The 24,817-nt window shown below is 45.9% G+C and overlaps 4 protein-coding genes across 6 annotated transcripts; 2 read left to right on the top strand and 2 right to left on the bottom strand.

Annotated features, from left to right (window-relative positions):
* The first annotated feature begins 1,777 nt into the window (after positions 1–1,777).
* LDLRAD1 (low density lipoprotein receptor class A domain containing 1) lies at positions 1,778–7,936 on the top strand. The gene is made up of 6 exons (XM_041483239.1): positions 1,778–3,631; positions 4,015–4,069; positions 5,595–5,729; positions 6,062–6,199; positions 6,700–6,828; positions 7,515–7,936. The coding sequence occupies exons 1-6, from the start codon at positions 3,611–3,613 to the stop codon at positions 7,658–7,660; spliced, it is 624 nt and encodes a 207-aa protein (XP_041339173.1). The 5' UTR covers positions 1,778–3,610; the 3' UTR covers positions 7,661–7,936.
* A 2,466-nt stretch (positions 7,937–10,402) lies between these two features.
* On the bottom strand, positions 10,403–17,579 carry LRRC42 (leucine rich repeat containing 42). The gene is made up of 8 exons (XM_041483334.1): positions 17,481–17,579; positions 16,146–16,633; positions 13,290–13,421; positions 12,130–12,248; positions 11,680–11,768; positions 11,485–11,598; positions 11,243–11,327; positions 10,403–10,880 (listed from the first exon to the last, which is right to left on the bottom strand). Exons 2-8 carry the CDS (start codon positions 16,616–16,618, stop codon positions 10,624–10,626), a joined length of 1,269 nt encoding a protein of 422 aa, XP_041339268.1. The 5' UTR covers positions 16,619–16,633; positions 17,481–17,579; the 3' UTR covers positions 10,403–10,623.
* Positions 17,580–17,650: 71 nt separating this feature from the next.
* Positions 17,651–21,560, top strand: HSPB11 (heat shock protein family B (small) member 11). Of its 3 annotated transcripts, XR_005956443.1 has the most exons (6): positions 17,651–17,783; positions 18,200–18,306; positions 18,622–18,690; positions 19,245–19,288; positions 19,752–19,974; positions 21,068–21,560. XR_005956443.1 is itself a non-coding variant. In XM_041483337.1 (5 exons), the coding sequence occupies exons 1-5, from the start codon at positions 17,686–17,688 to the stop codon at positions 21,128–21,130; spliced, it is 381 nt and encodes a 126-aa protein (XP_041339271.1). In that variant the 5' UTR covers positions 17,651–17,685; the 3' UTR covers positions 21,131–21,560. The 3 variants fall into 3 exon arrangements, 2 of the variants coding, with proteins under 2 accessions (XP_041339271.1, XP_041339270.1); XM_041483337.1 differs by lacking the exon at positions 19,752–19,974; XM_041483336.1 differs by lacking the exon at positions 21,068–21,560 and having other exon boundaries at positions 19,752–19,977.
* DIO1 (iodothyronine deiodinase 1) lies at positions 20,113–24,817 on the bottom strand. Its single transcript, XM_041483335.1, has 4 exons — positions 24,487–24,817; positions 22,835–22,978; positions 21,585–21,784; positions 20,113–21,115 (listed from the first exon to the last, which is right to left on the bottom strand). Exons 1-4 carry the CDS (start codon positions 24,815–24,817, stop codon positions 21,050–21,052), a joined length of 741 nt encoding a protein of 246 aa, XP_041339269.1. The 3' UTR covers positions 20,113–21,049.

Genomic DNA, 24,817 nt, shown 5'->3' with positions numbered 1-24,817 from the left:
GTGTGAGTGCAGCCGATGGAGCCTTTCTGGGGCCATCAGGCAGGAGTGTGCAGACCCAGCCCAGCAGTGTGGCTGTCAGGAGCTTCCAGGTCGTTGGGGATGTTTGTTTGGAGCAGGTTTCTATCAGCCTGCGGGGACTGCAATCTCAGGTCTTAGGTTTTAGGTACCCCTTCATGCTGAACTCTTGAGTGGGACAGCTCAGAGATTGGGTGCCAGCAGCCTTGTCCTCTGTGTGGGTGCCAGTGCAGAGGCCTTGCTGTGGGGAGGGACAGGGTGCCGTTTGGGGACATGGGCAGGGACAGGAGCTGCTCTGTCAGTGATGCTGCGTTTCTGCTGGCGCAGACAAAGCCCAGCACGGCCCCGCTCTGCCGGGGATGCCAGAGCTCAGCTGTGATCTGTGCAACCCTGTTCAGCAATCACTGCCACTGCTGGCTTTACTTCAGGGATTAGTGACATCTTAGCACTGTGGTGGTTGGGATTTCCAGAAGAGACTGCAGCAATCCCTGTTTTTCTAACTGAATAGCTTACGGAAATGTTTGCAAGTCTGTTTAAATGTTTTCCTTTACCATTACACGTGGTTGCAGAGGGAGCAGCTCTGTGCACACGTGGCTCTTGGCCTGCTCCAGCGTGGACAGTACAACCTCTGTTAGGCTGATGACTTGATTTCACAAAACTTTCTCTTCAAAACTCCATTGCTTACAGCCCTGGGCTCGAGTTAAGCAAACAGCTTGTGCTTTCTTTGAGTGTTTTGTCTTTTGTTTGCTGTTTAATGGCATTTCAGCTGAGTGATCTGTGCAGCAGTGTGCTCTGGGGTCACAGAGAGCTCTGTGCCTGTGGCACTCTGGCACTTGGCACCGCTGTATCCAGAGCGAGCCAGAGCCTGAGGAATTTGGTGAATGTTGTACTTGTAAACTTGTCAAAAGATCTTCCCTCAGTAAAATCAGATAATAGCGAGTAATTGAACTGTTTCTCAAGATTTCTAATCTAAATGGACTCTTTAAGCTGTCTTGGCATTTGGTTTTGCAAAATGTCATTTCCTATTCATTTTTTGTTAAATGTTTGACTTACTGACATATCCATTTTCAGAGGCTGCAATTTGGGTTTGATCTCTGCTCAAAACCACTGTTTAAATGAAGGGCCTTAAATTATTGAAATTGTATGAGGAAAGCATTTTATATTCTCTTTAGGCACATGTTCAGCTGAACCTGTCTTGGGTTTAAAATGGAATCATCTGGATACAAATGAGGTGACCCTCTTAAGTGTGTGCAATTCACTGCTGACAGAAATAACCCAGGTACATTTGGGGGAAATTGGGGGGTTTTTAGGTGCTAGAATTAACAGCAACCTTCTATCTATCATATTGGATACACTGATATTTGTTGCCTCTTCAGCTTTTCTGATCTTTGAAATTTTTGGGTTTTCTTATTTTTTTATACTGCAGAAGAGCTTCCTTATCTTTCTTACATTGCTGTCATGAACTCATTTTTCTGAACTCTGAGCAGTTTTGATGTGGGGTAACTGCTCTGAAATCCAACTGCCTGCTTGGCTACAGCTGAGCTTGATAGTCCTGGAGCAGGAAACAGATGGTGCTAGATGGCAGGTTGTAGAATCACTGAATTTTTTAGCTTGGAAAAGACCTCCAGGAATGAGTCCAACCATTTCCCCAGTGCTGCCAATGCCACCAGTAACCCATGTCCCCAAGTGCCACGTCCACACGACTTTAGGGATAGTTACTCCACCATTGCCCTGGGCAGCCTGATCCAATGCCTGAGGGGTAGTTACTCCACCATTGCCCTGGGCAGCCTGATCCAACGCCTGACAACTTTTCCAGTGAATGATTTTTTTTTTTCTGCTATCCAATCTAAACCTCCTCTGGTGCAATTTGAGGCTGTTTTCTCTTGTCCTGTTGCTTGTTAATTGGGAGGAGAAGAGCCTGACCCCCACCTGGCTCCAGCCTCTTTTCAGGGAGTTACAGGGAGTGAGAAGGTCTCTCCTGAGCCTCCTTTTCTCCAGGCTGAGCCCCCCAGCTCCCTCAGCTGTTTCTCATCACACTTGTGCTCCAGAGCCTTCTCTGGACATCTCTTACAGACATTTGTCCCCAAGGGTGGGTTGACTCCACATTTTAAAATCTTCACTGTAGATTGTTTTGCAGGGTATGCACAGCAGGCCTGCTTTACCTGGCTCTTACACAGGGCTCTTAGCAAACTCCCAACCACCTAATAAGCTTTGTGAAGGCTCAAAATAGTCATGTATCAAGTCTGATTAGAAACTGGGACTTCCTCTTTAAAGAGCAAGAGATCCAGAATTTAAGATCTGCTTAGTCTGACATTTTTCCACATTGAAGCAGCTGCCCAGACTTGCAGACTGTTTGCTGCTTGGCACTGGATGTTTTCACCCAAGATCCTTCTTGAAACAGGAGAGTTTTCTACCACCACCTTTAGTGGTGATGTATTCCAGTGAGGAGCTTCTGTTTTGGACTAATTGGTGCTGCTGTAGTTGAGGAGGAGCTCCTACAAGAGAGTGTTTAATTCTGGCTGGTGTGTTAGGACAGGGCTGGAGATGGCCTGGCCATGAAGAGTGTATTAACTCAGTATAATTGGGAATGGGTTATGTGTGGGGATGGAGAGAGAAGTTGGAGCTGTAGCTGTTCCTCCATGTCAGGCACTGCATGGTGCTTTGAATCAATTCAAGGCAATGCCAGCTCAGAGACAATCTGGCTGCCAGCCTCTCTTCCACAGCCCTGCTGGGACTGTCTTCCTTGGAGAGGAGTCATGGCCTGTGGGGTGGCAACAATTTGGAAGCACTTGAGTCCTCTGGACCCTCTTGCAAGAACAACCCAGGCTCCTCAAAAACTTTCTGCCTTTTCTCCCCACTACCCCCATGGAAATGCTGCCTGCTCATGAAATTTCATCCTTGAAGCTGTAAAACTCCTCTCTGTGGGAGCTGTGCTGAGACCTGCAGCCAGTTTAGAAGGCTCCAATGTATTTGTAAGTTCATGTTTGCTGCAGGCTGAGCTGCTAAGCCTTCCTGCAGGCCTGGAAATTCAAGCACTCAAGTAAAAAGGACCCTGGAGGATTTTCTGTGCCTGTGCTCATTTGCCAAGCAAGGAAGCTGTTTCCGATGGCTGTATCCTGCACAGCTCTCCTGAGATCTCATCCTCTGGCAGGAGCCTGGGCTGGTGCTGCCACAAGGGCAGTGTGACAGCTCTGCCTTGGGAAGGAGGTGTGGAGAAAGGAGACTTTCATTTCCCTCAAACTCTCCCTGTGCAGGGGTTTTCCATGACCAGCACAGGGATGAATGCAGTCAGCATGAGCTAGAGGTGAGTGCTTGTCTTCCAACCTGGCAGCAGGGCTTCAGCTCCCTAAATCCCTGTTTGCTCTGCATTGTCTAATGCCCTGTTGCGAAACCACGTTCGAGGCAAGAAGAATGAGAGAGTTTGTTGTTGGCTTTCACTGGGGGCTGGAGCAGAGGCTCAGCACTGCCCTGCCAGTCCCCTCCTGCCTGTGAGGTGCTCTCCTCGCTCTCCTGCCTCTGTTGGGTTTGTATCCTGGTAACTTCACTTGTGCTCAGGTGCACAGAACTCCCTGCGGTCCCTGGAGCTCTGGGAAGCATGAACAAAACTCATCCCCAGGTACAGTTCTTCAGAGAAATCCTACACACAGCTGTTCCCTGAAGTACGCGTGTTCTTGCCTGTGCTCTTTGCCTGACCTCTTTGTCACTGCTTTCTCTGAGATTTTGAGCTGTTTCTACTTATCTTGATACAAAAGAGTTGATATCAAGTGCTGGATTTGGTTGGTGTTTGTTTTACAAATGGGTAATTAAGGTTTAAAAAGGGATACGATGGTTTGATTGTCTTGGGAATTAAAGGTGAGATGTTTTCACTGAGGCAATTTTTGCTTGTATGTAACACTAATGGAGTAGGTGAGGTATTCCTGGGTAAGATGTGAGAACTAGAAAGGTGAAGTTTGTGTGGCTGTGGGATTCTGTAAATCCCTTTTATCCCTTTCCTTCTAGAGAAACGGTGATGTAGCTACTTTTGGTTCAACAGAGTCCTCCTCTGGAGAAAGAGGTAATGAATAAAATGCAGAGTTCTATTATTAAAGTATAAATCAATAGAAACTATCAATGTAATATAAAATACAACCACTATTTATGGTCTGTTTGGACTGATTTTCCGTTTTTTCTGTGTAGTGAAATGTCCAGATTATAAAATTAATAAACTTCAGCTGTTCTGTGTTGGCCTGGAGCTGGCAGTCATATGTACAGTGGTATGATAGGTGATCCTTGTCAGTCACAGAAAGGCTCATAATGAGTTTGCTGTGGCCTTTGCCTGTGTGTTAATAGCCAAACTTCAGCAAATTTTGCCCATGCTCTGAAGGATGAGGTGGGGTCAAAGAGAACCAAATAGCAAGCCTGTAGTTCAGCTTGAAACATTTCATCACCACCCTTATTTTATATTCAAGTCTGTTTGTAATTGCTGTCCTTTGTAGTCAGAGATGTTTTGTAGATACAGACATGCTGTAATTCACCATTTCTCTTCTGAGCTGAAATCTTCTGAGTTTGGCTCCTGCTTGAGCATGGCAGAGGGGGAGGTTGCTGGAATCAGGATCCTTTTGCTGTTGAGCAAAGGCTGTCCCTTCCCTTGAGTTTGAACAACTAAGTAAACACAAAGCACAACTAAGACAAATTCTAACTTAAAAGTTCTTTCAGTTCCTAAAAGCTTTTTAAAATTCTAATTAAAGATTTTGAAGTTCACAATATACCAAAATGAATGATACAGGCAGGATTGCCTTAAATGACTGGTTTCATGTTTCTGAGATGACCACACTGGTATTTTTTGCTGTTGGTCTGGGAAAATGAAGGAATGGAGGGAAATACCCTGTTGGTTTAGAGGCAGAGCTGCAGGGGCAGGTTGCTGAGGTGAGGGTGGGTGCCTGGCCTGGCTCCTGCCTGTGCCACCATTGTGTTGCAGTGATTGTGGGTTTGGCCTTTAGCTCATGCAGTTGGTTTGATTTATGTCCCTGGCTTTCTGACAGCTGGAGTCCCTGGAAGGTTGCTGTGCCCTGGAGATGTTGTTAGGGAGGGAAAGGGCAGCTCTTCGTTCCTTCTCACCATTCTGGGCTGACAGTCCAGCCTCATTCCATGGGAGTGTGAGTCCTGGCTGGGGCAAAAAGCCTGAAGTGCTGTAAAATGAAATCTTACCTCGTGGGGAGTTTTGTTATGGGCTCTGGGAGGGCACCTTGCCCAGCCTCACACCAGCCTGCCCTGTGTTCCAGTGTCACTGCTGTCCCACTGGGCAGGGGCTGGGCAGGGGTTTGGGGTTCATCCCCCTGCATCCGAGCCACAGGATGAGCTCCACGGAGATGTGGGGCTTGTGCCATTCAACCCCAGTGCCCTGTAGCAGCAGTTTCACTCTGCAAGCAGCAAAATTCCCCAAATGGTGGAGTTTGGCTCTTCAAACTCAACTATCAACCCCTAACCCCCAGGAGCCCCCATGCAGAGACCCCGAAACATCATCCTCGTGTCCCTGCACTGCTCCCCTCTGAAACACCCCAGACCCTTCCTCAGTCCCTCTCTCTCTCTCATCTCCCCAGGCTGCTGCCATCCATGTGGTGCCCGTGCTGGCTGCACACAGAGACACCTCTGCATCTCTGCCCTGGCACTGCTCGTCCTCGCCGCCGCCGCGGCCTCGGCAGTGGCAGCCCTGGCACTCCTGCCACGAGCACCAGGTTGTATCCCAAGAGTGGTTGTTTTTTTGGTAAGGGAGGCAGAAATGGTGCTGCATGAGCACAGCTGTACCAGCTTTGCTCAGCCCAAATGGCCACCAGCCATTCCCTGGCTCTGTCTGGCTCCACAGGGCTGGGATAACTCTGGGTAGCGCTGTCATACTTAAAACTACTGGTGTAGTTTTCAGATTCTGCCATGAACCTAGCAGAAATTAATCCTGGCCCCTGGTTATTTCCAGAACAAAAAATTTCATAAAACCCCCTTTACTCCCCTTGATCTATTCCTTGTATCACAAAAATGCTGGAAAATAAGGGTTTTCTTGCTTTCCCCTCAGTGAACCGCCTCTGCACAGCCCCTAATAACAGGACAGGCTTCTTGTGTGATGACAGAGTGACTTGTGTCCCTGCCAGCTGGGTCTGTGACAGAGTCAGCAACTGCAGGAACGGAGAGGATGAGCAGGAGCAGCTCTGTGGTGAGTGGTTTTGTTGTGAGCATCTCCCCTGCGCTGGTCTCCCAGTTGTGAGACAGCAGCCAGGGTTCCTCTGACCCTGCTCTGTGCTCCTGGCTGCCTACACGAGCAGACAGGCCTGCTAGAGCCTTTGTGGGGCAGATGCTGAGAGATGGCACTGCCCAAAACCTGGCAGGAATGCCAGGAATTAAAGACTCCAAGCTCATCTGATCTTCCTAGGTTTTTTTTTTTTTTAAACCATGATGTAGTTTTCCTCCATCAGTGAAGCTGTATGCCTACATGGGTAATTTATTGTTCAGTCACCCTGGAGAAAAAACTAAATAAAGCAGAAACCTGGGGCATTCTTCCTGTGTCCCACGACAGAGCTTCCCCATTTGTTCATGTTCCTTTGATACTGCAGGGGAAGCGTCCTGGCAGCAGCCTTTGGTGCATGCCATCCCCGTTTTAGCTGCTGTGTCTGTGCCTGGGGGAGTTTAGCATGTCCTCTGTGTGTGCCCTTGCAGGTGACTTGCCCCACAGCCTGCCAGGATACCTGGTTTTCTACTGCAGCAACCCCAGGTCCTGGGTTTATGCTGACCAGAGGTGTAACGGGATGAACGACTGCGGGGACTGCTCGGACGAGACGTGGAGCTGTAAGTCTGTCTGCTGGCTCCTGTCTTTCTGCTGATGGATTGCAGCAGCTTCCACAGGTGTGGTGCTCGTGGAGGCTGCTGGAAATGCCTGGAGAGTGGCACCCACCTCTGAAACACAAAACAGCTGGGGTGGGTGTGGGTGTGAGCCCTGCAGGCTCCCTGCCTGCCAAGGCTTCTGTGTCAAAGCCTGGTGGCACCTGAGGGAGGAAAGGCTCCGTGCTTTGCTCCCAGTCCCAAAAATTGCTCTTCCTCCGTGGTTTGCTGATGTGGAGCAGGTTCATCAGGATGTGTGGCTGTTAGTAGTAACCATTCAAACTGGTTTTTGGTAGCTGGTCAGCAGATGGGTGGATCTCCAAGCTGTGCAGGAGCTGAGTCTTGCTAAAATGAGCAGCAGATTTGTTCCTAAGTCACTTCCATGGTTTTGGGGAAAAAAAAAAAAAGGGAGGGGGGGAAAATTACAGTTAGTTGTTCCCCCAGGATGGCCTTTCTGCCGTGAAGGTCATTGCAATGTCACACTCTGGTTGTGACAAGCAGCACCAAGCCAGTGTCTCACTGGCTCACAGTCACAGGGTTGTCACCAGCAGATTTTCTGCTGGGGGCACGAAAGGATTTTACCCACGGAAGGGAGGAGGGAGGGGGTCAGTGCAGCAGAAGCATTTCAGTTCCCTGTTTTGTGTCCTTCCCAGTGGCTGCCTGCCCCCCGTGCGGGCAGGAGTGGTGGAGCTGCAGCCCTGTGCACTTCGAGTTCTGCTCCTGCATCCCCAGGAGGCTGTGCCGGGACGGAATCCAGCACTGCCTGGGCTGGTCCGACGAGTTCCTCTGCACAGCCTGAATCCTGGCACCTGTCCCTGCTGGGGACAGCAGGGTGCTTCCCACTCGTCACCCTGGAGCCTTGGGGTCCTGTCCTGCCAGCCCTTGGGAAGCTCCAGCCCGAGCAAATCCTCCCCAGCAGCGCAGTGACACGGAGCAGGGACCAGGGGCCCGTGGCAGCCCTCGGCTGGACGCTGGCTGTGGGACAGCTGCCAGGAGCCTGTGCCATGTCAAGGTGACACTTCCTTCATGGGCAGCACTGACTCGATGCTGGGCTGGAGAGGCTTCACCAGCCACAGCTGGCACAGCTGGCACTGCCCTGGGCCAGGGGTTCCTCCTCTGGTGTCAGCCCGGGGCCTCTGCAGGCAGCCATGCCGAGAGCTGCCCCGAGGAGCAGGAGCTGAGTGGGGTGAGGTGAACACATCTCCAGAGTCCTGATCTTCTCTGGCAGCTTCTGTTTGTGTTCAGAACACATCTGCAGATGGTTTCAGCAGTGACTTTGAGGGTGACTCTGTGCTGATGCTCCTGGGACACTTCCTTGGGATGGCTGTGCTGGGAGTGACACCGTGGGGAGATGCTGCTCAGGCCACCTCCTGCTCCCTTCTCAAACCACAGAGGCCAACACAGAGAGTGTAATGGCACGGAAAACTGGAGAAGTTTCAGGGTTTGGGGGATAAATCATGTCTCTGTGACAGAGTAGCTGTCCCTGAGAGCCAGGGCAGGGAACCAGCATAAATAAATAACATGCTCTTCACCCAGGGCTGTGCAGTTTTGCAGCAGCAGGCTGAGAACAGCCATGGAGCTGGGATGGGTCTCACTGAAGTTGGCAAAGAAAGGAGGAAAAGGAAGTCTCAGCCTTGGAGCAGAGAGCAGCAGAAAATCAAGTGCTGCTCCCAGGATGGTGTGGGATGACACTGGATCTGTTTGCTGCTTGTTTTGTTCCTCTGCCAGCAGGGCACAAGCAGGCAGCCAAGCCTTCAAAGCAGTCCTCAGGATATAGGTGTGGACATGACAGTGAAATTTAAGAAAGATGAGGTTCTCTCTGCTCCTTTGAAAATATCATCTGTGTCTAAAACATTGAGGAAAACCCCACATTTACAGTGAGTACTCTTACTTTTCTAGGCCCCAAAAAAACACGAGGTGATTTTCTTCCCATTGCCACCTCAGGTCATAGATATTTAAAAATAAACCCCTGTTCACTCATTTCTTCTCAGTCCTGTGATCTGCAGCTCTGCCTGTCACTGTAACTCAGATCAATGGTGAATGTTGCTTCTAATTTGTCACTGGGATACAGCTGGAAATCTGAGAGATCTTTTTATAAATAGCTTTACAGTATTGTGACTCACACTCTGCCTGGAACGAGAAGGCAAAACTCTGCATGGGGGAATGTTAAAGCTGCTTTTACTCACCTGTCTCTCTCCAGGCCTGGCCAGGGTGCACAGCTTGTTTTCTCTGTGTCTGTAAAATGTCATCCCAGTGCAGTAAGGATTGAACTAATCAGCTGTTAAAAAAAATAAATATATATAGGAACCCTCATGCTAGCACAGGGCCCAGGTAATGGGTTTGATTAAATCAGGATTGGTAAAAAAATGTGCATCTCTCCATGCAAATCACCGTATCTCCAATGGTGGAAGGGGTGGCCAAAAATTCCATGGTGGCAATTGCACCAGAAGCAGCTTGAGGGGGAAGATGGCACATCTTCCTCCCCACTGAGCCACTGTTTTGAGTCACAATTTGTGCCATTATTTGTCTCAGCAGAGAGCTGATGTAGTTGTCAGGGGAAAGTATTAATAGCCTTGAGTTTCTGGGAAAAGAAAGTAGGATTTCAGTGCAAGTGTGCCTGTTTTGTTTGTGTGCAGTCCTTTTCTGAGGAAAATTCAGCAGTAAGGAAAAGACAAAGGGGTTTTATTCTTTAGGCATTTCTGAGCTGAAGTTCATGTTCTTGGCCTCTTTGTGGTTTCCAAGAATGTGCTGCTTTTCTTGGCGATGAATTATGGTAAACAACAGTGTAAAAGGAAGATACCCTCTGAAGAGCACTAGCAGGGGAAACCTGGAGAAAATCCTTGGCCTCATGAGGCCTCAGAGGCCAGTGATGAGCACTGTGCACCTCAGCCAGTTGTGATGGGAACAGGGCAGGAATTCAGTGTTTAACAGTTACCTGCAGCATTTTCAGCTGCACACACCAACACAGAACAGGTCTGAGTGTCAGGGTGATTTACAGCTGATCTGCATAATTAATATTTGAATTATAAATGCCTCTCAGTGTTTTCAGATGGAGAAGCACAGTTAGTGTATTGCAGGCACACTGAAAATGGGTTTTAAAGCACAGAATTATCTCAAATGCAGTGAATTTGCTTTTAAGGGAGAATATATTACAACTGCAGAGCATAATCTCTACAGTAACCTCATTCCAGCTCTCATTTCCTGGGCTAAAATGAGAAAGAAAGGGGATTTGTGTTCCACTTTGGGCTTCTGCAGTGGCTGTTGGCGAGGTGTTACTGCCTCTGCCTCCCTTCCCAGAGGTCTGTGCTTATCCTTTGTGCTCCCTCCCTCTGCACAGCCCCATCCATCAGCACAGCCTGGTGCTTTCAAACTGAGGTTTCTGTTCTAGCAGCACTGTAAACATCCCATGGCACTGACAAGCCCAGTGCAGCTTCATTTCAGATGAGCTGCAGTGATTTGTGTCCTGCCCCTGGAGAGGCAGGAGAGCAGCAGGGACAGGAGCAGCTGTTTTGGTGAAAAACACCTTCAGCACAAGAGTTAATTAAGGATGACAACAAAAACTTTATTTGAAAAAATTATTATGTATTGAAAATATACAGTAGCATTACCAACCTCCTTGTGTCTATCCCTCCCCCAGCACAGGTTACCCCACAGGCATGTCACAGCAACCAGATTTAACAGTACTTTGTCACTCCCTCTCAGTATGTCCAAATCCTGTCATCAGCAAGAGAACAACAAACAAAAGACCCACTTCTTTCTGACTCAGTAGGTATTTAACAAATCCCAGTCCTCCACAGTGAGGCACAGATGCTTCTGTTTGGAAGTCCTTTCTCTCTCCTGTTCAGCCAAAGCTCTTTTTTTATTGTTCTTTAATTCATGGCTGCCTGCAACCTCCTTTTTCAAAGGTAAATGGCAATTTTCAACGTTTTCCTTATAAAACTGCAAGTTTCCAGATGCTTTAGTTTCTGGCTCCACCAGTGTGCATTTGACTACTTCCTCTATTCTGTGTGTCTTGCCATCTACAAGCAAAAATATCAAGTTTAGATTGATTTAGGGAAAAACAGAATTATGCTGTAAAATGCATAACTTTGTGGTACAAACTGTTATGGCCAAGCCAACTTGGAAATGTGCACAGGAAAAAAATACCATTTATATTTTGGATTCAGAATATTAAGGAAAAAACTCAGTTCTTACATGTGCTGTACTTGAATTATCCAGGAGTTAACAAATTAAAAAACTCAAGTACATTGTAGTGCAGCTACACAAAGGGCTGAAATTGCACATCTGAGATGCTATTTGTACTATAACCCCAAAAAGTATGAGAATAGTCCCTGTAGAAAAGAAAATAAATCAACTCTGTGGTGTCTGTGCAGTTACGTACAGAAGCGAAGAGCTGCTACTCTGGATCTCAGGTTGTCCTGGGGCTTCATGGCCTCCATAACTGCCTGCTCCCACTGCAGAACTGTCTGAAAGAACAAATGAAGCAGTTAAAATGTGTCTTGCAAAATTTACAGAAATATCACTGGAAACAACTCCATCCCTTGTTCTTTCCTATTCAACGATTTTGTATTCTGTAGGGCAAATTTTTAGAGAGTAAAACAGGTTTAAACCCCCCCCCCTTACCTGCTCTGCCCATCCCTCTGTTTTGCAGTTACTGTGATCAAATTCTTTCAGAGGCACTTTTGAGTGAACCAGGCCTATCTGCACTTGAAGTCGCTTTATGACAGCATCAACATCCTGGGAAAAAGGGACATAAAGCAGTCAGAGGGCAAGAATTTTGTTACACTTGTCCAGTAAACTTTTCCTGATGATTTTTACCTTGAGACCTGTCCCAGAAATGTCCAAACAATTCAATTTCTTGAAAGAAAGAAGGTATCCAATTCCCACATCTGTGATTTTAGGGTTACCTGTAAGGCCAAGTAAAGTTAATTAAGTTGCATGATGTCGAAAAATATTATCAAAATACCAAGGCAGTATTTGTTCTAAAAGCTAATACTGGAACAAGACTGACTTTCGCCCTCTAATTATCAAAATACAAATATTTACAATACCAATTCTCAAACTAATAAAAATACTTATGTACGTAGCAAATGCCTGAGACCTCAGGTCTGCCCTGTGCCTTCTGGGATGCTGCTGGTCAAATCTGGGGTTGAGCACTTTGCTCATGGGAATCAACAAATTAATTGTACTCCTTCAGTGCTAAGGAGGATAAATTCTTTATCAGGAGGGACACAGGTTCTTTCTGTCATGAGACCATGGAGCACTTACAGGACAAGTCCAGCACCAGCAGATTGTCAAGCCCCTTTTTCAGCACGCGGACGGGCGCCGTCATCCTGCGCAGGCCGGCATCCGACAGGGAGTTGTCCTTCAGGAGAAGCCTCTTCACACTGGCAGCAGATACAAACATGGAGTTTATGGTCATTATTTCTGAGAGTTTTGCAAAATGTCCTAAAACTCTGTGTCAGAAGGGTCATCGTGTGCCAAGCCCTACAGGCTCACTGTAAAAAGCAGCGAGGAAGGAGCCTGGGTTAGCAGGAGTAACAAATATCTTTGTATTTCTCTGCTAGCTCAACAGAAGCACTACTTGAGCAGCTATTCCCACAGCTCCAGTGACAAACTGATCCTACAGCCAAACATTTGCCAACAGAGACAATAATCTCCTTTATACACTGAAGTTCTTTATACCAAGGCTGCCAAACTGAAATGCACTCAAAACTAAGAAAAAATGCTTGGCAAACTGAGAGAGAGCAGATTCGATAAGTGATCATAAGCAATGATTTTAAGAAAGTAAAATATGGTCTTAATGAGGTCTTATAACATTGATTAACAAAACTCAGGAAAAAAACATCACATTGAAGTGCTCTCTTCAGAGCACTTCAAGATAAAACCTTGATGCAAAATGCACCAAAATCTTAGAGCAACATAATATCCTTAATTAGCTTACCTAATGCTTCCAGAAGTATCTATTTATCATTTTTTGGTACCAAACAAAATTACAAAATTTACTGTTTTGAGATGTTAACTAACCAAATAATCAATCTCCTGCTTGCAGAAATCTTCATGTAGAACACTAGTTTGGTTAAGAATTTCGTTGATAAAGTTCCCCCTTAAAAATGGGAAACGTAAAACTGTTCCAAATGTTAAAGACGCATTTTTTACCCAGACAATGAAAATTATAAAAAGTTGATATAAATCATGAGACAATAAATTATCTTGCATATTTTTAGTACTTTTTAGGATTTAGTATGTGCTTTGTGCACAATAAAGTCTGTATTTTGTTTACCTACAGAACATGTTTGATGAGCAACCAAAATCTTCAACATTAGGCTCTGCACCCTGTGAAACTTCCCTCTAAAGTCTCAGCCTGATTCTTTGAACTGCTTAGTGGTAGGAAAGAAAGTGTCATTTTTAGCTCAAGAAATTGGTACCTAGACAGGGCCTCTTTGGTGAGGTGTTCCAGCAGCTCATGTTCATCTCCAAGTTTACAGCAGGAGAGATCCAAACACGTCAGCTCCCGGAAAGACTTAATTTCTTCAAGCTTTTCAGAGATAACCAGGTATCTACAAAGCCAAAAAAATATAAAAAAAAAAAGCCAGTGCTCAGGCCTGTAAGGTGTCTACGTCCCTAAGTGTCATAAGCAAAATGCACTTGTTTCTGCTAAGTACCCATGTGAAAATTGGCAGAAATTACCCAGCTGCACTAAGTACCTCTTTATGTGCAGCTGGCACACAACATGTCTGAATTCCCAGTTTTGTCCTTACATCCCTGTCATGGTTTAGATTTGATGCAAAATATTGGACTAACAAGACTTCAACTTGCAAATATTGCTATTAGGAGCTTCTTTACAGATTATTGCTGTATTATTTCAGGATAATGCAAATAAGTCAGCTTCACAAACAGCTCTTCCTCAGTGTCTAGGAAGGGTATAGACACACCCACATTCATGCAGGTTTAAAATCCACCTCAAACATGGATTTTAAACAGGACAGGATAGCTTGTCAGTGGCAAAATTTTACTTATTTAAAATATATGTCAATAAAATGCTTGACTAGGGGTAGAAGTCCAGGACTGGCCAGAGCTGTGGCTACACCCTGGGCAGCAGTTACTCAGTGGGGTTTTTTTTTAGCTCTGCTGGTTCCCTGGTCTGATTCACTCAGCAGCCACGCAAACATCTGTGCTGGAGCCATTCAGTAGGAGGCTCAGAGATGGGAACAAACCACTGAAGAATGGCAGGCATGAGTATGCAGTAATGAGCACGTAGCCCTCAACACCTCCCCTGCAGTCACCTCTTGCTGTCTCTGTGGCAAGACAAGCTCCAAATTCACTGATCTCTCCTGAATTTACCTCATATTCCCCATGGCAAGACACACCCTGAGGTCAGCATCCTCACTGCATAAACTGGGGGTGATTTGATCCCTCCAGGAACATCTCTTTGTCCATGCAAATAAGAGGACCTTAATATCCTCCCAGTGTAATTTTACCCATCAAACCAACACCTCACACCCCTTGCCTGTGCAATTTGGCTCTGCAAAAAGCACAACATACAGTCAGAGCGTAAGCCAGTTCTTGAGAGAGATTATTAGCTCAGGGGGGTTCTAGAGAGGGCTCTTTTACAAATAAAATTCATCAGAAAATGCCTTAATGCCTTACCTCCTGGATTTCAAAGACTTGATACTTAACTCAGCTTTCTGTAATGCCAAAAGATGCCAGAAGTAGCTTAATTTCTAAATTAAGTCCATAAAATTATCTGTGCTAGAGATAAAAACGGAGTAGGTTTAAAGGATAAAACCAAGGATAATTGACTTCTACTCAAACATTCCTACTGTGCTCAGAACACCCTTGGCACTTCAGATGAATATGCCAGTACTTTGATTATAAACTGGATAAACCATCCTTTTTCGAGTGTAGAGATGGAAGAGAAGGGTTCTATTACTGGGAAATACTTCAGTAGGAGCAAGGCTTTAAAAACATAATCCAGTTTTAAACTTGGCAAGACTTTTTCAGTTGAAGATGTTTCACTGCATAAACTGGGGGTGATTATTCATTTGATCCCTCCAGGAACACCTCTTTGTCCATGCAAATAAGAGGACCTTAATATCCTCCCAGTGTAATTTTACCCATCAAACCAACACCTCACACCCCTTGCCTGTGCAATTTGGCTCTGCAAAAAGCACAACATACAGTCAGAGCATAAGCCAGTTCTTGAGAGAGATTATTAGCTCAGGGGGGTTCTAGAGAGGGCTCTTTTACAAATAAAATTCATCAGAAAATGCCTTAATGCCTTACCTCCTGGATTTCAAAGACTTGATACTTAACTCAGCTTTCTGTAATGCCAAAAGATGCCAGAAGTAGCTTAATTTCTAAATTAAGTCCATAAAATTATCTGTGCTAGAGATAAAAACGGAGTAGGTTTAAAGGATAAAACCAAGGATAATTGACTTCTACTCAAACATTCCTACTGTGCTCAGAACACCCTTGGCACTTCAGATGAATATGCCAGTACTTTGATTATAAACTGGATAAACCATCCTTTTTCGAGTGTAGAGATGGAAGAGAAGGGTTCTATTACTGGGAAATACTTCAGTAGGAGCAAGGCTTTAAAAACATAATCCAGTTTTAAACTTGGCAAGACTTTTTCAGTTGAAGATGTGGGCATTGAGAAGATGGAAAAAACTACTGCTGGGCTGTAATCAGGACCTTGTTAAAGTACAGTCAATATGGGGGTGGCAACAACAACAAATTAAGGTAAAACCTGCCTGATTTCAAAGCCTGAAACTTACCAATAAGTCTGTATCTTCTGCTGAGCCCCCAAAATGAGACCTGACAGCAAGCTCATAGTTAGTAAGCCCAAACAATTTGCAAGGGTGTATTTTATCTGTACAGTCAGCTAAGTGTGTTGAAAAGCTTTTAAACAGCAACTACAGAAACATCCCATGAAATGCCTGAGAAGGCACTAAGCACATGGATTTCCACAGAAGTGCTGATTATTATTGTTAAAAATAGTTAGTTGCAGGTTTAACCCTCCACATAAGATGCCCTGTTGGTTAAAACAGATGTAGTCTGTTACCTCTGTTATGATTTGTATTTTAAAATGAAACCTACAGCTGCACTTGTAGGAAAGGGATGGGACAAAAGACAGCAAGCACAAGAATCAGATAATGCTCAGGGCATTTCATTAAAATTAGGTGGTGTTATAAGCCCAAAGTGTATTTTTATTTAATTTAATTTAGGGGAAGCTTGAAGTGTGTTAGCAGATGACAAGATTTGCCAGGGGACACACTTACCTGTTCCGCAAGCACAGCGAGCACAGCACCAAACTGCCATAGGCTTCAGTGAACTTCTGCAGAGCTCTCAGTCCTGTCACTGGCTCTGTGAACTTTTGTCTTGCTTCTGCTGCTGAAAAGAGCTTTTCAGCAATCTGCTCTGGGAAACCAATCAAGGAGTCAATGTGATCTACATTGTCAGAAATGTAACCCAGCACTAGGCTGAAGAGGGACTTGGCCGAGTAGCGGAGGTTCCCCTCCTTGGTGTATGTGAAGATGAAATGATCAGTCCTCTGCCTCCTTGCCCTATCATCCTCCCTGTTCATGCAAAGCTCCACTGAAAAAGTTCTGGAAAACAGACTAAAAGGTCTTGCTTTGGGTGTGACATTCTGTACGCCGCCTGCACCCCGATTTACCACGTGCAGCTTCCCATTTTCACGCACGTATATTGGCCCAGTATCCAAATGGCTTTCTGAGTGGAGACAGTACGACATTCCCCTCGACCAGCTCTGCAAAAACAAATCACAGTCAGGTGAAGAACAGCCACAGAGGAAAACATGTCCCAGGGAAGCCCCCAAAGCTGGCAGCTCCCCTTAGAGCCCTGAGCATGGCCACGTAGCAAGGAGGGCAGGCTGTGTGGAGCAGGGGTGTGAGCTGCCTGCCACACACCCCGTGCGAGTGGGAGCTGGACCCCGGGCTGGCTGAGACACCCGGGATGGATCCCAGGTCGGGGATGGAGATAGGGGCAGCAGGAGAGGGGCTGGGGTTGAGTGGGAAGTGCCCTCACAACCAGGCCTGGCTCTGCTGCAGGCAGGAGAAGGAGGAGGAAGAGGAGGGCACATGTCTGACTGCAGCTGGGCAATGGAGCCTGCTGGAACCTCCCTCCCTGGCAGGGTGGGCATCTCCCGGTGCCCCTCACCCAGCCGGTGCCGGGGGGCTCTGAGCGGGGTCCTGGCGGGGGCAGGAGAGCCCAGAGCGCCATGGCGAGGAGCAGGGCAGGGACGGGATCCTCTCACCTCCCGGCCTGCGGGGCTGGCGATCGGCTCCTGCGGGGCGGGAGGAGACCGGGCCCTGCCCGAGGGGGGCCGGGGGTACCGGCAGGGATGGGGAGGCGGGTGCGAAGGGATCGGGTCCAACGCGGAGAGGGGTCAGGGGCTACGCTGGGAAGGCTCTGTGAAGGGATCGGGTTGTGCCCGGGGCTGAGCGCGCCGTGAGCGGGCACAGCCCCGAGGGGCGCCAGGGGAAGGGGCATAAGGGGAAGGGGCACAAGGGGAGGGGGCACAGGGGGAAGGGTCCCCGCCCAGGCAGGGAGGTCAGAATCCCGCTCGCTCCCCGATCCCCCCGGCCCCCACCTACCTGCCCCGGGAGGGGCCGCGCCGTCAGCCGGGCCGGGGCTCGGCGCTCCCGCCGCCCGTCCCGCAGCGCCCGCGGGCGGCGGGCGGGNCGAGTCCCGCCCGGCCTCCCCCGCCCTACCGGGGGCGATCCCGGCTGCCCGCACCCACCGCGGCCGTAGGGCGGGAGCTGCCGGCGTTGCCCGGGAGCGGCAGCCCCGCGGCGGGCGATGAAAGCCACCGACTGGTGCCGGAGCTCGGCGGGGGCCGCGCTGGTGCTGGCCACGTCCAGCGATGCCGAGCCCCCCGCCGAGAGCGTGGCGGACGGGTGAGGGCCGGGCGGGGGCGCGGGCGGCGGGAGCGGCTCCTCCCGCACGGAGCCCGCCGGGGCTGGCAGGGCTCGGCCCTTCGCCCTCACGCTGGAACTGCTCGCGGCCCGCCGCCATTGCGCGCTCCCGTGTGCGTACAGAGCCTGCCCGGCGAGGTGTGAATACCCCCGGAGAGCTGCTGAAAGTACCCCAAATAAAAATGCCTCCCCCGTCCCTTTCCCCGTCTCCTCCTCCTTTTCGTCCCTCTGCTTCCCTTCCTCACTGTCCCCGTTTTCCCACCCCTTTTCCACCCCTCTTCTTTTCCCCTCCGCTTTCCCCCCTTCCTTTCCCCCTGTATATTTCTGTGATAAATTTCATTCAGGATGGTTATAGATGGAAAGCCGCGGTTAAGGGTTTTGTCCTGTTCTCTCTACAGAAGTTCCAAAACATTTTGGACGACGACAGGCATGTTCCCACAGGAACTGATTATTGGTTTTCCCAAATGTGTAAAAATCAGCAAAGTCGCCATCCAGTGTTATTTGGGTAAGACTTGTGTCTTGCAGTAGGTAATATGTGCTATACTGCCTTAATAAAAGTTCCCACAGTAGTGTCCTAGTCTGTATGTTGCCACTTTTAAGAGATTCATAAACATTTAACGTCACATAAGGATTTAATTTTGCATAAAGATTCATTTTCACAAAGCAATCGTCCTTCATATCCACAATCCCCACAGTTTAGAGAAAAAATAAATTAGTTAATGATCTGAAAGTGTTTTGTGGTTGTAAAGTTATGAATAAATGTCAGTATCAGTAGATAATCAGAGCTTGTGATGATATTTTGAATTGATATGTATTTTAGTGCGGACCTTAAGGATTGAAAGAAGCACGTCTAAAGACCCTGTGGGTTTTGAACAGTGTGTTGAAAAAGGTAAGACTGAGTTTGTGGGGTTTTGTGGGAGCAACGTTGGTGTTTTTCAGTGAATCCATGTAACCCCTCATCTCTTTGTTGAGTAAAGTGTGGTGTGATGATTGTTTTATTAGATGTTAATGTAACAGTCACGTTTAAGTGAATTTTGTTAACACTGCTGGTCTCTGCAGCAGTTTGGAGAGTAAAATGCTGTATAAGGGCTAAAAGCACTACTTGTGCACTTTATGTTCCAAAAATTAAAAACAGGCTTACATAGTATAATAGAGTGCCATTTCCTGCATTGTTTGGCTTGGGGATTGGCTTTTTTTAGTGCCTCTTGGGTGACTTTTTTTAACGCTGTAATGAGTGGGATATATATACACACACACTGGGATCCTGCAAAAAAGTATTCTCTTAAATCACCTGTAAAATGAAAAAAGAACAATGTCTATATGTAAATTCATTGTCCTTAAACTCACTTGAACTCTGAGTCCAGTGAAAACATCACTGGAGTGAAGTGAATAATGTGCATTGCACATTATTCTTCATTATTTACCTTGAAATATATTTTCTAGATTTGCAGCACAGAGAAGGACAGCTCCAAATGGAAGAATTTCCAGTGAGTATTTACAGTGTACATCAGTAGCATTCATGAAATGGGATGTCAGGACTAAGTAGGAAGAAACCATAAAAAAACCAAACTTGTCTTTATTTACAATTATTGCTCAGTTGGTTTTAAAGAGAAGAATTTGTAGATTGTGGTGTGAAATTGCACTTCCCAGCTGCTCCTCTGTAGATTATGCTATGAAATTGCACCTGCCTAGTGCTCCTAACGAGGTGCAAGGGCCCTTTCCAGAAGTGTGGCAATCTTCCCTCCTTCGGTTGCTGCCTTTAAGGCTGCAGAATTCAGGAGGTGATGGGATTTTTTTGAGTTGCAGGTCAAAGAACTTGCTTTATGTGCAGTTCAAAAAACGGACACTGAAAGATCCAGATCCTTGTGGTTTAGCAAACTTCTGCAAATGTGGTTGGGTAGTTTTGTTACTACAGAGAATGCAATGACATTATTTTTATTCCTCCTGCAGCTTCCTGAGCTCCAAGCCACTTACTTGCGTTTCATCATCCAGTCTGCCTTTGATCATTTTGTGTCAGTGCACCGGGTGATGGCAGAGGGCACAGCAGAGAACACTTGAGCCCAGCTTAAATTTGGGCCTCCACTTTATTTTTTTTATAAGGAAGTTACATTTTGATATCTGCACTGCAGAGAATGTTTATTATTAGAACCTTGGATTAAAGTGGTTTTTGAAGGTATGGATGTGGTATGTATTCCCTACTGGTTTAATGTATGGAATAGAATAGGAGAATGTAGAATTATTTAGGTTGGAAAAGACTTTTAAAATGATCAAGTCCAACCACAACACAGTGCAGTTGTTAATTGTAGTAACAGCTCTTTCATTTTGTAACCTGAACTGTCAGCCTAGAACACCTGAACATAAGTGAGTCCATTTAAGGTAGTGTATTTATATCAGGCTTACATAATACATTAATTAAAACTCAATTTCCTGTAAAATGTTTCCCGTGCACTCTGAGTTAAATAGAAAAAAAAGTGTGAGCTACTTAATTGGGATGTGTTACTTCCTACTGTCAAACAAGTCCTTCAAAAGTCCTTAAGTTGGTACATTTCTGATCAGCTCAAACTCAGAGATTATTAGAATGAATATAAATGTCTGCTAATGCTTAGAAATAACCTGGGAGAGAGAGGCAGGGCAGGAAGGGAAATAATCTGAAGCCAAATGAAGTGTTTTGATAGACTTCTAATAATTGTAGATCAATCCCTTGTTTCTATAAATATTTTCTAGAATCAGGTCACAGCCGCCAGTGCTTTAGGCTGGGACCATCATAACAAATACTCATGGAAACAGATGTTGATAGAGATTGTCTTGCTCAGAAGCCTCCTGAAGTCACTGAAAGGGAACATTTTATAAATACAAGTGCAGTGTGTATAATAATGAGAAATCAGTTGCTTTGCATGCTAGTGGACTCTTGCAAATGTCACCACGCTGAAGTTTATCCTGCAGGATATTCCTCACAAGTGTAAATGTTGGTATCCAGAGCTCAGTGGACCCAGCTCCCACATTACTGCATGTGGTATAAGAGTAGTCAGTTACTACAGAACAGAAGTTGGTGTTGTAGGGATGGCACCTGAAAGCTTCTAGACAAACATTATTCCAGATGCTCCTTACATGCATATACAACATTCTTCTTTTCTTCTCTCTATGGCTGTTTTTAAATTCTGGTTTTGTTCCTTAGACTTAGGTCTGTGACGAATTATTTTTGCACTTCTTTATCCAAATAGTTTTTGCTTCGAAGTCCTCTTCTTTTTCTATTTCATTTTTTCCAGGATGGCATGTATTTCCTGGGGGTGGTAATTCCAAGGCCCCACTCCTCCCTGCAAAGGCAATAAAATGACACAGTGATGCTGAAGCAGACAGAGCAGAAATCCTTCAGAGCACAGCAGCTGCACCAGAACTGTGGGCAGGTGTGCCTTGGGCTCCCTTTCCACTGCAGCCATCCCTGGGAGATGGTTACACCCTGCTGTGTCACTGGGACAGAGCCAATGTCTGCATCCTGGAGGAGGGAGGTGTTCCTGGATTTCACAGCTTAGACGTACCTCAGGTTACTAGTGAGCCAAAAGATAAATATTTGAGCAGGACTGAGGTGTACATCAAATATGTACGTTATAAAGGCCCAGACTGGTTTTGCTGCATTTTCATTTCTCTCCACATTTACGGTGCATTGTGAAATGTTTAGCTCTCAAACAGAATGCAATACTGACTGTTAAATGTAAAGCAGTCTCAAGTTACCTTGAAATTTCAAGATCTCTGTACACTGTGCTCATTGGTGCTGGTATTTTTTACCTTGTAGATGACCTTCCCTCCCTGGAGCATGTAGAGTCGCTCTGGCAGCGCGGCGTATTTTGAGCTGGTCAGGTTTTCCATAGTGTCTAAAACCACTGGACACAGAGGGTGATTTTTCTGAAGAAACTCTGCTGCATTTTTTCGATCTTCAAGGCTTCTGTGATTTTTAATAATGACATTGTTTTTAAAAGCCCATCCATCTAAAACAAATGAGGAAGGGATTTAGCAGTGAAGGTTTTGAATAGGTGCAAGGGTGGACGTGTACTGTGTGTCATATCCCAAAACTAGGTTAAAAGAATCTTGCAGTTTATTCCTAACATCAAAACTTGCCATGAAATGAAAGCCCCCCTCAAACTATGTCAGCACTAGAGCTTTCCAATAAGTGGTCCCAAGGTCTGTTTTTCTTCCCTCATCAAACTGCCCTGGATTCAGAAATATTAGATGGATTTTAGCTGAAATTTTCCCACGTAGATCGACCCTAGAAAGACGCCAGGTGGGGAACATGTATTGGGTAAGGTTTGTCAGTGTTGTTCATTTTGCTTGCTTGTACTCATTAAGCCTATAAACCAAAATTACAGGTCTGTGAGAAGTGAAATATGAGCCAGGCCACGCCTTTGTTTATCAGAACTAGGCAAACAAACATTTGCACAAACTCTTCCCAGTAAAGTACAAACTAGCAAAAGGGTTTGATGACTGACTTAATCATTATCTGATTCTCAGTTGCTGACAAGGACGTATTGCTAGAAAACTATAAATGTTAGGTTTTAGAAAAACATTTAATCCTGGGATAAAACCTGTGCCAATGTGTTACTTAGAATCCAGTGTAGATAAACAAGTAGGTTTTGTTTGCTTGCCAAATTTTTCAAATTGGAGTCTGCATATTCTGTTCTTGGAAAATTTTAAAAACTAATTTTTTCTGTTAACACATAATATACTGTACACTTAACTTTTGTTCTATGAAATGTCTTTTCTTCCTCTTTCCAAAAGGAACTGTACTAACATTGAGAGACAATTATTACAAGATACAACTGTGTCCTTCAAATGAGTAACTCAGTGTAAAGTCAGAAGTGTAAGTAGAATCCTAGGAGAATTAGGGATACAAACTGGTGCCTGGATTTGGTATTGCCACTTGATTTGAAGATTTCTGTGCTGCTTGCAGCCCCCTCCTTTGCTAGCACACTTTTTTTTTCCCTAAAGGAAGTGACACATTTGAAGCTGTGGTTGGCATCACTGTGGTTTTTGTACTGTACCTACTGCGTGAGCTTCCTCAATGTAGATGATAAGGAAATCTGCTATTGAGCTGAAATCTTTGATGAGCTTGTTGAACTCATCAAATTTTAGCATAAATGAAGGTCAGGTGCAGCTTCCAAAGTTCAGGATTAAAGGTCGGTTATCTGGAGAAAAAAAAAAAAAAGTTTTGTGATTAAGTGAAGGTAGGAAGGACAAAATTAAATAATTAAATACACTGAACTGAGCCTCTGGTGCAGGGTTTCCTGGACAACACTAAGTGACTTCATAAACTTCTAGGTCAGTAAAATCAGCAGCAGAACCTCTGCATCTCTGCAAAGCAGGCATAAAGGTGTTTTTACTAGCCTGGCTCTATCTGTGCTGCAGCCAGCAAGGAGTTTAGCTAAGGGAACCCTGCCCAGTACAGGCAGGAGTCACACAGCTTCTCTTTTCCTCATCACAAGAGCCAATCAGCAAGTTACCAACATTTTTGGGATAAGGTACTGATCCAAAATGGGCATCTCAGCCTCCCTGAAATCCTTAGTATGGAGCAACTTCAAAAATATCAAACATGGCCTTCTGCAAGGTTATCCAGGGACAGTGGTTCAGGGGTGGGCATTGAGGACAGAGTCCCAGTGCCTTTTCATGTCCAGATTTTTTCAGATGTGTCAGTTCAAGCTGAGCTGAGGGGAAACTGCAGACTTTTCAGTCATGCATCACAGGCTTTCGTGCTTTCAATGTATTTCTGCAATTTCCTGTCCAAACAGAACTCTGGTTATATATTATTATTAAACTAACCTTACACTGGCAAAAAGTATCTGCAGTTGCTTACAAATTAACACAGTATTGTGTTTATGTTGGCATCTGTTTGCAAGGCCTTGATTTAAGAGAGCTTGCAGGATTTTTAAGCACCTCTTTTAGTCTGGTTATGCTGAATTCCATTAAATTTGTCCAAGACCTTTCTGGCATGGCTTAACTTAAAAGCTGCTGCTAACATAGATCCACATCCTAAAGAATTAAATAACAGTGGTACCTTCCTGTAGATACTGTGTATCTCTCTTCAAATTTGCAGCCCATTTTCCACATAAATATCTATATATAATTAGGGATGCAGAGTGAGAGAAGGATGTAATCCCTCCTGTGGGGATGGAGGCTGCAGCTTAATGATTAATTCCACATTCTGCTGAGATCTCAGTGGGAGGCAGCGGACAAAGTACAAAGCAGCTACTTCTGCTTTATTCCCAGCCACTTTAGATCTGGAAAAACCCACTGTGTGCTTTCTAGGCTTTAGGCTAGCTAAGGGAACTGGTGTGGAATTTTCTGTATGGACAGGGAATGGCAGCCAACACTCAGGAATTATTGCACACAGTTCAGTTCTGGGCCTTCTCTCCCTAAAACAAATTATTACCTTGGCTTTCAGCAAAAAGTAAGGCAGAGCCAGCTCTTGCAAAAGCTGAATGGTGTGAAGGGATAGCATAGACAGGGTGATAAATGCAGGTTATTTTTGACAATCAAGAAGCAGCTGGAGTAAATGTGCTGCATCTTCTCCAGCAGGTGAGTGCTGGTGGTCTGCACATGATGCATTCCAGTGCCAGCTGCCCGTCCCTGCTCCCTCAGCAGCATCTCCTCATTTGTTCTCTCAGCAATTACTGAAATTACTGACTCAATTACTGACCTTTCACGAAATCCAGGAGGTGACAAACTTCCCCGCCGAGGGTCACCACGGGCGTGTTGGGAGCAGGCTGTCCCTCGTAGGCTTCATCCTCCAGCCTCTTCCACTTCACCTTCAGCACAAACTGCAAATACTTGAAGCTGAAAAAGGTCGGGCCCCAGTTTTCGTAGCTGAACTTTGGATTTCTGTTCATTCTGCTCTTTTCGCCCATCTTCAGGATGTATCTCTTCATGGCGTTGGGGAACAGTATCATCAGTGTTTTGCCCACAACAACAGACAGGGTAACCTGCAGAAGGATCAGGATTTTCTGTAGCAGAACCCTGATGCCCGACAT

Source organism: Pyrgilauda ruficollis, unplaced genomic scaffold (assembly GCF_017590135.1).
Source record: "Pyrgilauda ruficollis isolate IOZ18807 unplaced genomic scaffold, ASM1759013v1 scaffold6, whole genome shotgun sequence".
In the NCBI taxonomy this organism is placed as follows: Eukaryota; Metazoa; Chordata; class Aves; order Passeriformes; family Passeridae; genus Pyrgilauda; species Pyrgilauda ruficollis.
Note: the sequence above shows the minus strand (reverse complement) of the source record. Positions and strands in the feature narration are given on the sequence as shown.

Excerpts from the sequence above, each read along its gene's own strand:
- LRRC42 (XM_041483334.1), bottom strand. The coding sequence starts at position 16,618 with ATGTCGTACTGTCTCCACTCAGAAAGCCATTTGGATACTGGGCCAATA. Across the intron at positions 12,249-13,289 it reads ACCAAAGAGGCCCTGTCTAG|TGTGAAGAGGCTTCTCCTGA; the intron begins GTACCAATTTCT and ends ATCTGCTGCCAG. Across the intron at positions 11,599-11,679 it reads TTTCTGGGACAGGTCTCAAG|GATGTTGATGCTGTCATAAA; the intron begins GTAAAAATCATC and ends CCTTTTTCCCAG.
- LDLRAD1 (XM_041483239.1), top strand. The coding sequence starts at position 3,611 with ATGAACAAAACTCATCCCCAG. Across the intron at positions 4,070-5,594 it reads GTCCTCCTCTGGAGAAAGAG|GCTGCTGCCATCCATGTGGT; the intron begins GTAATGAATAAA and ends TCATCTCCCCAG. Across the intron at positions 6,829-7,514 it reads CTCGGACGAGACGTGGAGCT|TGGCTGCCTGCCCCCCGTGC; the intron begins GTAAGTCTGTCT and ends TGTCCTTCCCAG.
- HSPB11 (XM_041483336.1), top strand. The coding sequence starts at position 17,686 with ATGAAAGCCACCGACTGGTGCCGGAGCTCGGCGGGGGCCGCGCTGGTG. Across the intron at positions 18,307-18,621 it reads CGCCATCCAGTGTTATTTGG|TGCGGACCTTAAGGATTGAA; the intron begins GTAAGACTTGTG and ends TATGTATTTTAG. Across the intron at positions 19,289-19,751 it reads TCCAAATGGAAGAATTTCCA|CTTCCTGAGCTCCAAGCCAC; the intron begins GTGAGTATTTAC and ends TTCCTCCTGCAG.